The 16,254-nt window shown below is 47.4% G+C and overlaps 1 protein-coding gene across 1 annotated transcript in view; it reads left to right on the forward strand.

The window, feature by feature from the left end:
- Positions 1-16,254, forward strand: part of LOC146859672 (astacin-like metalloendopeptidase) — a 113,121-nt gene that overhangs the window by 15,221 nt on the left and 81,646 nt on the right. Inside the window, exons 4-6 of the mRNA XM_085643426.1 lie at positions 1,511-1,651; positions 1,754-1,871; positions 15,265-15,440. Of these exons, the coding sequence (XP_085499552.1) occupies positions 1,511-1,651; positions 1,754-1,871; positions 15,265-15,440 (435 nt within the window). The remainder of the gene's footprint in view (positions 1-1,510; positions 1,652-1,753; positions 1,872-15,264; positions 15,441-16,254) is intronic.

Below are 16,254 nucleotides of genomic sequence, written 5' to 3' on the forward strand. Positions count from 1 at the left end.
GTTTAGTTCAGTTAGTGAATATTCAAAGAATTCTATACATTGGTTCATACTTGTATGTGACACAGATAATGGCATGTACAATCCTTTAGGGCCAGATGTATCAAGCCTTTCTGAGAACGCAAATGGGCTGATTTGGAGAATCGGCCCATTTGCGACAAAAAAAATGCTTTTCAGATGTTGCAAAGCCTATTTTGCGATTCAGTAACATGTTACCGAATCACAAAATGGGATTACGATTCGCTATTAGGAAGGGACATGCTTAGGGCGTCCCTTCCTAATACCGAATCGCGTTGGTATGTATAAATGTTCTGCGACCGAAATGCAGTCACAAAACATTCTCATTTTACCACCTACTTGAAGTAGGTTGTAACCCATTTGCACATGGGAAGGGGTCCCCAAAGGACCCTTCCCTCTTTTGTGAATGTTTTTAAAGCATTTTTTAAGAGCAGACAGTGGTCCCATGGACCATTGCCTACTCTCCAAAAATTAAAGGAAAAAAAGATTGCTTTATTTAAAAGCAATCACGGACATGGTGGTCTGCTAACCCCAGCAGGCCACTATCGCTGTGAATTTTGCGATTCCTAGTGGGGTCGCATATTTCAACCTACTTCATTAATATTCATGAGGTAGGTCATTGGCGGTCCCCTAGGAATCACAGAAAGTATTCAACACACTTTCATGCATGCCGCTTTGCGATTTCCTAACTGCGAATCACAAGGATTCACAATTAGGAAATCGCAAACCGGTGTCTTCATACATCTGGCCCTTAATCAATACAAATGTGTGGACGAAGAATTACACGGATTCTAGCGTGGTGACAGGGTGAAATGGCTGCGTCTTACAACATGTGTGATGTCGTTGCTGGTGTTTGCTGAGAGAAGATAGAAAGCACTTAGAAGGCAGTTGACAATCATACAGGTTAATAGGAAATTCTGTCTTCATATGCTCGATGTTATTATGGTAAGTCAGTATTGCTTTTAGTGGTGCCATAAATAATTCCTGATATGACAAGATGACAACACTTAGGAATGTAAAACACACGGTGGCCTAAGATTCTCGGCTCTTGCACCCCATTTCTGGAACCCCCTTCCTCCTGAATTGCGTCTGGCCACCTCCTACTCCAAGTTCAGAAAATCCCTCAAAACATGGCTATTTGCCCAGGCTTACAATTAATTCCACTGTTTCTGTCCGAGCAACCGTCCCCGCTCAGCGCCAAGAAACAGTTTGGTGAACGTGCGCTTAATAAATTATTTTAACATAACAGGAAACCATTCCCAGTAAATATTACCAGCTGCAGTCACTCTCTGTCCTTGCCTGTGTGCTGAGGCCTTTTTTCAGTGATTAGGGTCATTTGTTCGCTTTGGTTTGATGTATCTGAAATGGCCGCATCGTCCTCCACCTGGATGAATTTGTGTATTTTAAAAAAGAAATCCTGACATTGCTTTTTAGGTCTTGTTCCTTCCGGTTTATAGCAGACACTGAATACTGTTGCTGTATTTTACTGTTGTAGGCAGCTCACAGCTGGTACACGAAGGGGACATTGCCATCCGCCCAGGCCGCAATGCCCTCGTATGTCCAGACAACAGCTGCTTCTGGCCTAAATCCAGCGATGGGACCGTCCGTGTGCCCTACACCCTCAGTCCCACTTACAGTGAGTTCACTTTTACACCAAGGCCAAACATTGTCTTTCATAGATACCTTTCCAGGTTTTTGGAACTTATGTCATCCTCTCATTTCTTCTGTTATCTCTCAGGTGTACAAGATCTGGCTGCTATTAAAAATGCAATGAGTGGGTTTGGATCAGTGACCTGTATTAGCTTTGTGACCCGCACGGCGGAACCAGATTACCTCCAGATCCTGCCTGTGGATGGGTAAGAGCACAGGACACTCTAAGGACTGACCCCACATTCAGCATCACACTAGGTACAGCTCCATGAGAGAGACTCAATACCTCCGGGTTCATTCTGTGGGTGGGCAAGAGCACAGGGTACCCTAAGGACAGATCCTACATTCAGCTTCACACCAGGTAGGGTACCATCAGACAGACTCATTACCTCTAAACCCTGCTTCTGGATGAGTAAGAGCACAGGGCACCCTAAGGTTGTATCCTACATTCAGCTTCACACCAGGTAGGGTACCATCAGACAGACTCATTACCTCCTAACCCTGCATCTGGATGAGTAAGAGCACAGGGCACCCTAAGGTTGTATCCTTCATTCAGCATCACAGCTGGTAGGGCTCCGTCAGATAGACCCATTGCCTCTAGACCCTGCATCTGGATGAGTAAGAGCACAGGGCACCCTAAGGTTGTATCCTACATTCAGCATCACAGCTGGTAGGGCTCCGTCAGATAGACCCATTGCCTCTAGACCCTGCATCTGGATGAGTAAGAGCACAGGGCACCCTAAGGTTGTATCCTACATTCAGCATCACAGCTGGTAGGGCTCCGTCAGATAGACCCATTGCCTCTAGACCCTGCATCTGGATGAGTAAGAGCACAGGGCACCCTAAGGTTGTATCCTACATTCAGCATCACAGCTGGTAGGGCTCCGTCAGATAGACCCATTGCCTCTAGACCCTGTCTGCAGATGGGTAACAGCACAAGGCACACTAAGGACTGATCCAACATTCAGCATCATAACAGATCTATCACATAGACTAATTACCTCCAGATACTGCTTGTGGTGGAGGAAAGGGGGTGTATGAGCACAGGGCACCCTAAGGACTGATCCTTATATTCAGCATCAGGCCAGATCCATCACTGAGCCTGATTACCTCCAGTTCCAACCAATAGATGGGTAAGAGCACAGGACACTCTAAGGACTGGTCCTACAGTCAGCAACACACCAGAAGGGATCAATCACACAGACTGTGTAATCTTCCCTGATAGTAAAAGGACAAGACAAATAAATGTGCATGATCTCCAGATCTCATAGGACCCAAGGTAGAACACTTTGGCGCCTATTTATGAAAATAGTGGTGCAGGCCACCATAGCAAGTCACTTTGCTGCACTGCCCTGACTCACTTGGAAAAAGCAGGAATGTGCAGTGTTTAAGCAATGCAGCACATTCATTTCCTTTCCCCATGTTATGGTGCAGGGGTGCCTGTGTAGTAGGCAGGATTGTTTCTGTGCAGGAAGGGACACCTTCCTGCACAGAAGAAAACATAGAGGTGTGTTCTTCGTTCTATGTGTGCTGCAGAATGGAGTACACATAGAAAGAGGAAAAACCTGACCTGGGTAGGCGTATCTTTCTGGCGCATTCCCAGGTTTACCAGGTTTGGTAAATCTGGGAATGTTTAAAAAACGATGAGATTTGCGTGGAGACACCCACCGAAACATCCATGGAATGTCTCCCTTGCAGAGGGATAGGCAACACACCGATTTGCGCTGCGTTGCATACCTTCAGATTTATGAAGCCATTCAAGGGCACGCGATCTGGCTTTGCATGGCTAAATAAATGTCTCTTAGATGCTTACATCACTCATGTACCACTTTGTGTGGTGCAAACGTGACGCAAGGCTCTCATAAAATTGCCCTTCTATCTTCACACAGCACAGTTAAGATGCATAGAAGGGGGTAAAGGTAGTGATGTGAATATAGTTATATTCACCACTGTATTTTTGTGGCATTGGAAAAAGTCTTGTATAGAGATGAAAGGTGGTTGTTATTCCAAGTTCACACCACATTGTGTTTTCACTAAAGCTAAACTTCTAGTGGGACATCTAGCCTCAGGGAATCCCTTTCCTCCTCTGTGACTTAGGTCTGCTGTTCCTTAAAGAGTAAAACGAATAATACTGAGATCATCAGATTGGTAAACCGGATATGTGGTCCTCTCACTGTTGGTGTAGCTTCTTTGATACCCCATCAATTCCAGCAGAATCAGTCCACAATCTGGGAGTGATTTTTTATTCCAATTTATCTTTTAATTTTCAAATTCATATCTACCAGGTATTTTATGTTAAAAATACTCCAGAAATGTGCCCTCCTTCTGCCTTTTGACTCCCAGAAGATCTTGGTCCATTCCTTGACATTAAATCTACTGGTTGTTTGTAACTCAGTCTAAATGGGTCTTCCTGCGTTCTGATCCACAAATTACAACATGTACAAAACCCAGCAAAACAATTGATTCACAATGCACCCAAATGGGACTATATATTGCTATGTATATCTTCAGGTTATATAGATGTTTAGTATAGAATAATATGGCTATACTTTGTAGCTTTTGAGGTCAATATAAAAAAAACTTGATAACATGGTGCAACACCCTAAATGAGCAATGAATTTACATGGGCTGACATCTCTAAGTTACTGATCATCTGTGGGCTGCTGACTACCACTTAGAGACCCTCCATGGTTTGTGGTGCCTCTGTGAATGACCGTCAATGTTCTGTGAGCTCATACCGAGGTATCCCCTGGGGTTATGTTCTCTATGTAGAAGACCCCACATGGGCTCATTATTGGGCATCAGGACCCTCTTTGGGTTATGGAGTCACAGTGAAAGATCCCCATGGTTCCACGACTGCTGATGACTCTCTTTGTGTAGTGGACACACAGTGAAAGACCATGCATAGTTTGTGGATTTTAATTGATATACCTTCCATGGGCTATGGGTTCTCAGTAGGAGATGGTCCTCCATGGGATGCGAGCACTCATCAAGGGGCTGTCCATGCTCTGTGGAGTCTTAACAATAGGTCCTCTACAGAGATATGACCCGCAATGACTGAAAACTCTCTGTGGGAGATGACCCTCCATGAGCAGTAGAATTTATGTGAAAGACATTTCATGCGCAGTGGACTCTCAGTTCCATGGTCAGTGGACTCTCATTGAAAGACTTTCAAGGTGAAGTGAACTCAGTGATGGACCTTCCATGTGCTATCACATCTTTGTAAGAAATAATACCAAATGGTTTTGACTTCTCAGTGAAAATGTACCATAAGGGCCCGTGGTCTCTGTGTGGGGGATCCGCATTTCCATCATTTCTATGTAACATTTTAAACTCTTAATGCTGAACCTACACTGGACTATAAATAACTTAGAGGTTCTGATTTTTGGATTCTATCTGCATTGTTCATTCCCTAGTGTTGTGATGTGGCTCCCACCACTGTGCTCTCCATGGGTCTGTCTATGCGATCCTCTTATTGTTTCAGTATATGGTGTATTTCTGTAAGTGAATCATATGACCCTCAAATATAAAATGCTTTGGATGTGTTCACTCACTGATGCTGTAATTACCTAGCTGACAAAAGTGATCCTTGGCAGTTCAGCGGTGGCCATTGAAGTCTGATACTTTTCTTACAGTTGTCTTCAATAAACTGCCAAAATTTTCATAAGGTTTTTTGGGCAGTTAGTGGTTACTGGGCAGTGTCAGTGGTTGGCGCTTACTGCTCCACATCAATGGTGTGTACTGTCATTTACTGATGGTATCCCAGGGCCACAGGTTCTATTGCACTACAACTGAATAACTAAGGGGTATATTCACAAGAACGTGTGATAACTACCGCAGGTGTAGCCTAACGCAACTTCCAAAATCACTGCCCAACGCAGGAAAATTACGCCGTGCCAACCAAGTATTCACAACGCGGAGGTAGCATGCGATAGTCACCAGATAACACGTCAACTGGCCGCACAAAATCCAACGCCACACAGCAAAAATGCGAAACGCGGACGCAAAAAAACATGCAACGAGTCCAACGCGGTACAAAAAGCCACAAAAACCAGCCACAGGCCGGCAAATACACGCGTCTGGCGGGCAAATGCACCACAAATAAAGACCGAAACAACACACCAGAAACAAGCCAAAGCATGGAGCAACATGGATGCAAACTGACCCAGCGCAGAAGCGAATGCGAACCCCACAACCCCCACAGACCACCAGCAAGGAACAACAGCCTCGGGGAAGGCCAAGGAGAAGAGGGAGAGGAAGACGGGGTGCAGACCGCAGGAAAACAAGACCAGCGTCACAGAGGTGACAGAACACTACCAGCAACTGACCCATAAGAAGACCACCTGGAATGCAGTCGGAGTGCCAAGGTGGCCAATCGAGGATGCCAAGAGGTGCCGGCATGACGTGACAACTGAAACCAGGCACAAACCCACTGCCAACAGGAAGCCAGCAATGGCGACAGGAGGTGGCAGTCCAGCAACACGGGAGGAGCCGGAGGAAACCGAGGCCACAGTCATCAGTGTGGAGACGGTGCAAGGAGAAGGGAGTACGGACACAACTCAAGAGGACCTGACACAACATCAACCGGGACTGGAGGGACGGGGGGAGATGAGCACAATGGCACACATGCACAACGAGGCATAGCACACTGCACACCCACAATCACCCAGGATCATTTCCCTCATCCCCTTGGCACACTGCAACACACACACATAACAAGAACAACACACCCACATTGACGACAAAGTGGTACAATGCGCTTAGCCGACACTGCAGAACACAGGACACAACTTGCTCCCCACATGCACAGAAAAATGCCTACTACATCTGACAGAGCAGGAAACTGTGAAATGGAAATATACGCGTACGACCCCACATCCGTCCTGTAGTCCAAATGTACACAGTCCTGCAGTAGAATTCAGCACCTCAAGAACAGTCACATTGTACATTGTCATACAGTCTGCATGAAGACCAGAACAATACGCAAACATACATGTCAACACAATGTCAACATGCATCTCCCCTTCACATTGCAGAGGGGCGTGCACCATCTCCAGCAGAGCACACAAGATAACACATCTGTGATGCCAGAGAGGACCACCACACCTTCGACACCGACACACTACAACAGCCCATGGACATCCCACACAACCCACCACCAGAACCTGGGCAGACAAGCTACTCAGAGGAGGTCACAGAGCCTACAACAGACCACAGAGCAGGAAGCACCCGAAGCACAACTGGCTCACGACACTTCACCCACCCACACAGAGCACCCCATTGCCAAGTGTCAGCACGCCAAAAGGAGGTGGCCGAACAGGTGTGGTTGGGGTCCAAGCCCATGGAAGGCAAACTAGATCACATACGTTGGTGTCCATTACACTTCAGGGACCACCCACACCCCACAAAGGAGACCCACACAGCCATAGAGGCACATGCAGATGCACATTCACTGTACAGAACCATACCCAGGGGCACGCAAATAGCAGTCACACACCAACGTCGGCTCTGCCTACGACAGCCCAGCCCACTCCCCTTATGAATTGAGTGGGTGACGACAAAACTACATGGCCAAGCTCCAACACGCTGCCTGCGGTGGCATGTCTGCATCCGCAGTGCACAGCACTATGTAATGTCCTAGGGCCCTCATGCATACTACAAGACCACAGGGACACACGCAGATATCATGTTAAACTGGCTACAGGCACGTGCACCCGGCCCCTTTTTTGGCAGGGACACATGTACAGTGACGCCTGTGCTGGATGTGTGTGGGGTGAGAGTAAGCCAGCCCGCACGGAGTGCTTAGTGCTGGCAACCACTTGAACAGTGGACACCAGTGCAACAGAAAATGGAAGAAACACCTGCATAACAGAGTCAACTGCTGAGCAACATGGAGGGAGACGGAGAAAGTCCAGAGGACACACAACATGCAAACAGAAGTGTCCATGAGTTGCAGTGCACTGTGGTTGGGACACTAGAGATGAGCGCGCTCATTTGAAGAAAAAGTCTCGGATTGTGTCCCTTCGAGGTATTCCTGATGCAGATGCAGTGTGGTGTGTTAGACCTGCATCAGCTTCCTCAACAACGTCCCAGGCCTCCCACACTCTTTGAGATGAGATTGCTACCACAGCACAAAACACAATCCGTAACGGACGATGGCTTGCGGGGCACTGAGTCAGTGGCACCTCGAGTGCCTAGCAGGGTATCAGTCTGATGATGGTATACACAACAGGTGTTTATCAACGCCGTAGGTTTCTCAGGACCACAGTTTTGACTCTAGCAGATGGCATTTGAAGGGTGTCCTGGCGGAGGTGGCATGTGCCTCCTGCGGTGGTGTGACGTCTGGGCCAGTCAGGACTCGATTTGAGGTGTGAGCCCTGGTGGTCCGCAGTTGAGGCTGTAGTCAGCGGACAGGGCAGGCCCACATGCACATGGCATCAATGACCCCAGGGCCACCGTCACAGAGGTCATCCAATATTCAATCAGACAGGGTCACTGATGTGAGTTGCACAGAGTTAGTGGCCCTGGATGCACAGTGGCTGGCACAGGCATCCTGCCACGGGACGGTGACTTGCAGTGCAGTCAGATGGGCCATGTGACCTGAGTGGGTCCTCATCAATGTCCGAGGTGTATGTTGTGGAGTGTTGCGAAGGACAATGGAAGGTGTCCTCCAGGGCATGAGGCGAAAGGTATGATGTTATCCGGAAGCAGCAAATGATGGGCTGGAATGCCACAGCCTCGTTTTTGGCACGAAGTCATTATCACCGCCATGATGGCGACGACAAGCCCAAGTCCATGGACTCAGTCACCCCAAAGTCCAACCAGAAAGTGACTATGGGTCTCAGGGAATAGACATCTTGGCACCGGGGTTGAAAGGGGATGTAGTCTGTGATGAGGCCTGTACAATAACATGAAGTCTTCCATAAACATACAGAGGTTGAATTCGAAGGTGTGTGGGACCTATTTGACCGCAGTGTAGGCCGGGGGCAGCGGTCAGCAAGGGCCCACAGCCAGCTGTCGTTGGCTCGTGATGCACAGAGTTAGTGGCAACAGGGCAGTTATCGGTGGTGTTCGATCACCTCCGTGACGATGATCCTATTCCCTCCAGGCTGCAACGCGTCATCCTCTCACGCCTCTCCTTGCGTGCATAGATATGTAATCTGCCGTTGAACAATCGATGTTCAGTTCCAGTTCTGTGACCTACTCGTGCACAGAGTTGGCCGAGGGCAATAGTCCGCGAAGGTCAACAGACGCGTGTGGTTGTAATGCTATGCACAGACTTGGTGGCACCACATCGAAGGGAGTATAGTGACATGAACTCTGCCTTGGATAATGTTCACTGCCATGGTGTAATCAAGACCCAGTTCCAAATGTGTGACCTACTTGACCGTGGTGTAGGCCGGAGGCGGCAGTAGAGTACGTCACCGAGAAAGGACGAAAGCGGGCCTCTGTTGTGGAGCCCGTGATGGTCTGAGGTAGGGGTGAGGTAGGGGTGAGCGGAATTTGCGCAGTCGCATTACGCAAAGCACCGCAAAATGGTAAAGAATCTCCGTGAGCACACAGAGATTCTGCGAACACGCAGAATTGCTTGTTTGCGATGCTTTTTTACTGTTCGTGAATGCTGTTTGCATGCTCAGGGAAAATATCTCATGAACATGCATTTTGAGAACGCGAACAAGCAAAAAATTCCGCGAAGCCGCGGAACGCAGAATTTTGGGCAATTCAGCGTTCTCCGCAAAACGTGAAATTACCCAAATACCGCAAATTCCGCCAGCGGAATGGAATTTACCGCCCAGGCCTAGTCTGAGGAGGATGCCAAGGTCGCTGGCCTCGGGCTTGGTGCTTGCACCTGCACGTGGTGGGCCCACCGTGACACACACCGGTGTCGGCAGGTGATCAGTGTGGCCTGGCGGCACAGGGGCGGGCCTGACAGGTTCAGGGTTCAGCGGTCCGGGGTACGGCATGCACACAAGATCGGCTCACGGGGACCCCGTCGGTCTTGTCGTGTGTTGAGTGGCGCCACCTGGCAGAGACGTTGGGCTTTCCGGAAGAGGACCATCCCACTCTGCTCACGCTTACGGGGGAGACGTAACAGGCAACATTTCCACAAACTCTCCCACTGGCCAGGGTGACATGGTTGCGTCCACTGTCCACTACAATCCATACGCCAGAGGTGTATGTCACCCTGGATATGGGTGTATTCTGCATACTGCGGTCTGTCCAGCACATCTCTGCCACTCTTGGCAATGTGCAGTTTCCCAATCATGGTTCTCCTGCATCCTTCACAGATGCCTGGTTGTCACCTCTCCCCACAATTGGCTATTGTGTGGCTGAGGTGCCATGCCATTGATGGCTCATGTTCATGGATTGCCAAGGTTTCCATTGTGAGGTGTCCTGTCGTATCTGGTGGGTGTATATCAAAATTACAATAGTTCTGTCGGGTAAAACCATATCCAACTGGATATGCAGCAGAATATCTGAATGAATCAACAGTGACACAAAAACAAACAGACCTTAATATCCTTATATGAATTCATTCATTTATGAAATTTGTCATCAGAAAATCATTCGCAAGAGCCATCATAATACAAAAACATAACAAATAATAACCAAGGTAGAACTTAGTGCTCAGTGAAATAAGTGCAAAACAACATACACACAGTGTAATAGTACAAAAATAAATATATTGATGTTATTGGCCAGCAAAACCAAAGTTCATAATAGTACGGCCCCCTGAGGCAATTCAATAGTTAGGGCAGACTCTAATGGCTGGTCCGGGTAAATTGTCCATCTGGTGGGTGGGCATGTTGTTTTGCATGTTGGTTTTGTTTTTGTGACGTGTGCATTGCCAGAGTTGTGAGTTGCATGGTTGTGGAGTTGAGGTTAGTGGGGTGTTCATTTTGAACTTGCCAAGGGGCTGTGCATTTCCCTTGGTGCCATCCTGGGGATGCTGGTTGCTGATGGACTGTCGGAGGATGGAGGGATCATGCACAGTGGCTGGGTATTTGGAGGAGAGATTGGTGGAGGTTACACAGTGTTCGGTTGTTGCCTGCACATTGATGTGAGTATGTGCTTTCTGTTGCGGTGATTGTGTGCTGTGTCGTCAGGGGGCACAGGTATGACGTGTGCTGTTGAATGCCCACAACATGTGCGTGCATCCAGCTATGGCGTATGGTCCTTGCTTGGTCTCCAGCGGATCCTGCACATTATGTTTGACGTATGGGGACTGGGGTACCAGGCTGTGGTGATGTCAAGGACAGGTGTGAGTGACTTGGATGTGGCTGGCTGAATGACTCCTTCGACTGTGGCGGGTGTTGGTTGGGGGGTGCCAGGGGCCTACAGGTGCAGCACAGCCAGCAGCTTTGTGTGGGGTGGGATATTGGTTGTCTGCTGTGTTGGTGCCATCAGCCTGTTGGGCGTTGTTGGTCATGATGCGTGCAATGGTTGTCCTTTTGAGCCTGTGCTGGGCAAGAACATTGTCAGGTGTTGGGTCTGTGAGGCTGGTGTGTTTCCTGGGGATCCGCTATCTTTGTCAGCGCTGCCTGGGTGGTGGTCCATGGAGGGGGGTTCCTTGTGCTGTATGGGGTCCTGGGGTGGTAGCGGTGGGTGTTGTGACACTCTTGGGTGTCCGGGTCGCATGACCAGTGGCTCCATGGCATCTGCTGCCTTTCCGATGTGGCTGTGGGCTGTGCTCGCTTTTGTGGTGCAGGCTACGGTTCGACTTAGCACCAGGTCAGAGCAGGTGTTATTTTCCTGCTGCTAACGCACCTTATCACCTGTTTTGTGTTCTTATCGCAGTTCTGTTTGGTCATTGTGAATGTTGTGGAGTTGTGTTGTCGTGGCTTTTGGCACAGGATCGCCTACTCTGCAACTCATTAGCGATAATTGCGGGGGTAATCCATGGCGATGTTTTTTGTGGCTGCTATCATGAGTAAACTGGTGCTGTGGGCTGGTAACGCCAGCTTGTGAATGGGGAGATACATTTATCACAACTTTGGCTGCACTAAAGTGCCGTTAAATCAGAGATAGATCCTTGTGAATATCCCCCTAAGTGTTAGAAATTTGGTTTCTGGTTGACTGGGGTGAGTGCCCTGGTCAAACAGTAACCACAGTCCTAGGCAGAGTAAGGCACCATTAATCCCCAAATTAGCCAGTACTCACCCTCTGGTAGCTTGGCACAGAGCAGTCAGGCTTCACTTGAAGGTGATGCGTAAAGTATTTGTGCAACACTTCAAACAGTAAAACAGTGAAAGCACCAAACTAAAAGATCCCACACCAGGTTTAGAAAAATAGAGAATATTTTAATAAATAAAACCAGACCAAAACAACTAAAATCCAATCAAGGAAACCACAGATATTGAATTTCAAATATTTAGAGAAAAATAGCTCCAAAAAGAACAAAGCGCCAAAAGAGATATCTGGTCATGCCAGATCAGGACAAAGTCACAAGTCCAAGCTGCCCGCAATGGAGCACAGGCCGGCTACAAGCACCACGTTAGGCCAGCTGAACAAAGTACCTTAAATCCTGGTTGCGGAGCGTTGCATGGATTGGAGACAAGTAGCGTTGCACAGTCAAATCGATGCATTAGTTCCGAGATGCGCAGCGAGGTCCTGTGCATTGTTTTCGAGGATCCCATTGATGGGATCTTGAGATGCGATGTCTGGGCGTCGAGGATGCGGCACACATTTGGGGTGATGTGTCAGTTCCAATGAGCTCCGAGGCTGCGATGCAGCGATGCAGAGGCAAGCGTTGTTGTTGCGCTGCCATAGATGAAGGATACGAGGACCAGGGTCAGAGATGCATAACGCCTTCAGTGATGCGTTAGATCCAAAGATGCAAATGACAGTGCCAACCTTCTGCACCAGGCCCAATCAATGCAACGGCAGGAGTGCTTTTTTCTGCACGAGGATGCGTCGTTCAGCTGAGGAGATGTGTCAGTTTGGCTGGAAGATACACCGCTCAGCAGAAAAGAAGTATTGGTTCTGCTGGTAATCACATTAGGCCAAAATTCCGAAAGGTCCAAGAATAGGGTTGCACCACTTTCGAGGGTCCACTTGGCAGGGTAGACTCAGATCACAGAGTCCAGGTGCAGATGCAAGGTTATTGGAAGCCTGTTATGTAGGGCAGGAGCCAGCAGGTCAGCACAGCAAAGCTAGAGTCCAGCAGAATAGCAGTGGAGTATACTGGAAGAGTATCCACAGGTCCAGAAATACACTGAAGTTGTGGTGCCTGAGGTCCAGTTCTTATACCCAGTGATGCCTTTGAACTGAGGGGACTTCAAAGAGATGCATTTGAAGTGAACAGATTCCCTTCTTTTCTGCCCTGGCTCCAGCATCACCATGGGGAGGGAGGTGTATGGAGCTCTTAGTGTGTGGACAAGACGCAGCCTATTCAGGTTTATGTGAGGCTGTGCCCGGCTCCTCCCTTCCATTCTGTCAGGATGGCCAATCAGGTCACATCTAAGCTCTCATTGTGTGTGGCTGTCTAGGAGGAATACACAAAGCCCAGCTCTCACCCATCCCAGACATGTGATCAGAGACAGGCTGCTGGCACCAAATGGATAAGGCAAAACAAAATCCCACTTTCTAAAAGAGGCATTTTCAAGCTTGTAATTTAAAATCCGAATTCACCTCAAATTAGCAGTTTAAATTAGGATTCCAGAGACACCAAACTTGAACCAATCATATCTTCCCATTTGGACATTACACTAATAGAATGTCATAAGGTAATCCCAATGTTATCCTACAGAAGATGTAGGTCTTGCAGTAGTGAAAAATAAATTAAGAATTTTTCACTACCAAGACATGTACAACCTAAAAGTACATGTCCTGTTTTTAAATACACTGCACCCTGCCCTCTGGGCTGTTCAGGGCCTACCCTGGGGGTGATGTATAGGTATTAAAAAGAAAAAGGTTTCGGGCTGTCAAGAAGTTTAACTTGCCTGGGAGACATGGTGGTTTAAAACTGCATACACTGGCTGTGCAATGGCAGGCTTGAGGCATGTTTATATGGCTACTTAAGTGGCTGGCACAATCAGTGTTACAGGCCCATAGGTAGAACTTAATTTATAGGCCCTGAGCACAGGAAGTACACATTAGTAGGGACTTATAAGTAAATTAAATATGCCATTTGTGGATAAGCCAATGTTAACACAACTTAGGGAAATACCACAACCATCTTAGCATTGGTTAGCAGTGGTAAAGTGTGCAGAATACTTTGGGCAGCAGAAACGAAGTCCGTAAAAACGGGAGGTCTGAAGTCAAATTGTTAGTAGAAACCTTGTCAAGGAAGCCAGGTCTAACACTAAGTTCCTCCTATTGTCCTAGTGGAAGCATAAGAGCAGCAAGGGTGAGTAGCCAAGGCTTGCTCCAGGAGGTGGTTGAGGGTTTGAAACTCACGGTACAATAAAAGGGATTGCACACAATTAACTAAACGCCCAGTAAAGGCTATTTGTTGATTTTGAATGTGCATTACATTTACACAAAAGAATGCAAGGAAGTTAACATAGAGAACACATAAAACACAGAAGGTCCTAGCTACTCAAGTGACCAAAATACAACCTCAAGCAATACCCTAGCACGCTTCTAGTATGTCAGTGCAGTTGGAGTCCATGCATGGGGTTATACTATAGGAGGATGTTATATTGTTCTCTTCTACAGCCAGGAATGGGTCTTCACTCTTTTATTATGGTGGTGTTTATAATTCTCCTGGTCAGTAGAGCAAAGGTGCCAGACAAAGTGCTGCAACGTATCAGCAAGGCTTTGATATGCCTGATGTTTAATTGGACTGGTCTTTCTGGGCAATGGCCATCACAACACAGGGGCAGAAGTAGGTCTTGAGTCCTTTTGCTGAACAAAAATGTTGGGCCTAACAGGAAAGACCCACCCATAGATCCATGAGGTCTCCATGTCAAGATTCCAGAGGCAGAAATAAGTCTACAAAGGGTAAAGACTTCCTAAAGCAACCCATCATTTAAGACAGCACCCTTAATGTATATGCTTTCTTAGCTACACAACACACATGTAACATTCCACACACAACCGGAACACTGACTTCATTGGAGTATGAATCATAGCTATAACATAACATGTGTATTTGTAAAGCGCACGTTCACCCAGAGGTCTCTTGGCGCTGAATAACAGATGTTCATTGTTACCCAACTCAATGGTACTCATTTTATCGACATCAGATGGATGAAAGGCTGAGTGGACCCGCCAGGATTTGAACCTGTGACCATGAAGTAGAACACAGGCCCCTGCAATGGACGCATTAGTCCACTGAGCCACTAGACCCGGCTGAACAGATTTACCCATGGACAGCTGGTAGATCTGCCCTCACAGGCAGACTGTCACAGGAAAGGCCAGAAATGAATCAAACTGGTTCAGGATGACACAGCTTTACTTTACATGCAAGGTCTTTTATCACACCCTATACTGCACAGTGTCACTGTCCTAGAATCCCTCCTCCCTTACAGACAGTGACAGTCAGAGAGTAGATGCACAGGCCGATTCCTTATATGAGGTAAGATTGTAATATTCTTTCTCCAAAGGTGCCATTGCAGTTATTTATTGATCTCCCTTCTCCATCTTCTCCTGTAGGTGCTGGTCGGTCATCGGGAAGTCAGGAGGAGGTCAGCAGGTATCTCTCTCCGCGGGATGTATGTCGAAAGGAGCCATCCAGCATGAGCTGAACCATGCTCTGGGCTTCTACCATGAGCAGAACCGCAGCGACCGCGACAATTACGTGACCATTATGTGGCAGTACATCTCACCCGGTCAGTGACACCCCCGGGCTCCACTTACCACTAAGAGGGAAAACTAAATACAACTCAGATTCCCGATGGGCACACCTTTGCACTGATTTAAACACCTCATTGGTTCAGCTAAAATTTGAACACAGAAACCTACTAACTCACTTTTTCTACCAATCTGAGTCTTGGTAACGGTGATCAATATTCGTTATTGTCACACGCCGAAAAGTTATCACTATATAATTTATTAGCAAGGTATGGATGCCTAGAGATGGAAAATATTTGACAGCTAGTCATAACTCTTTGCCTTTTGTGTGTTACCACTCCACTCCCAAGATACCTTGATGTAGATCCAGAAAACACAAAGCCAACCAAAAGGGTCACCTTATTTATGCAATCATTCAGTCAGTATACTATATATGCAGTGAAAATGGCCAGCAGAAACCCCCCAAGCATTTGTTGCTCCCATACACCATAAAACGCTGACAGACAATGTTGAAATCATTCGCGCTCTGAACATACTTGGTCATGGTATTTCATATTCACAACTGAAAGAAAATGATGCTGCCTTATGTCTTCAGAAACTTGCTGCTACTATAATGAGCAAATTGTTCTTCCAGTCGACATTCAGCACATGTCTTCACTAACTTAGCAAGGGATAACATTGATAGGATGGAGGAGACTCTTACTGGTAAGGGCACAACTTATCCGGTTAATGGTATAGCTGTGCAGCCCAAGTTGTTTAAACATCGACTATCACAAATACTGAAGAATTGTTCAAGTATGTCTCTGGTGAACGAGCTGGGCCTCAGCCATTGATAACGAGTACAGAAGTCAT

Source organism: Triturus cristatus, chromosome 3_1 (genome assembly GCF_964204655.1).
Source record: "Triturus cristatus chromosome 3_1, aTriCri1.1, whole genome shotgun sequence".
Taxonomy (NCBI): domain Eukaryota; kingdom Metazoa; phylum Chordata; class Amphibia; order Caudata; family Salamandridae; genus Triturus; species Triturus cristatus.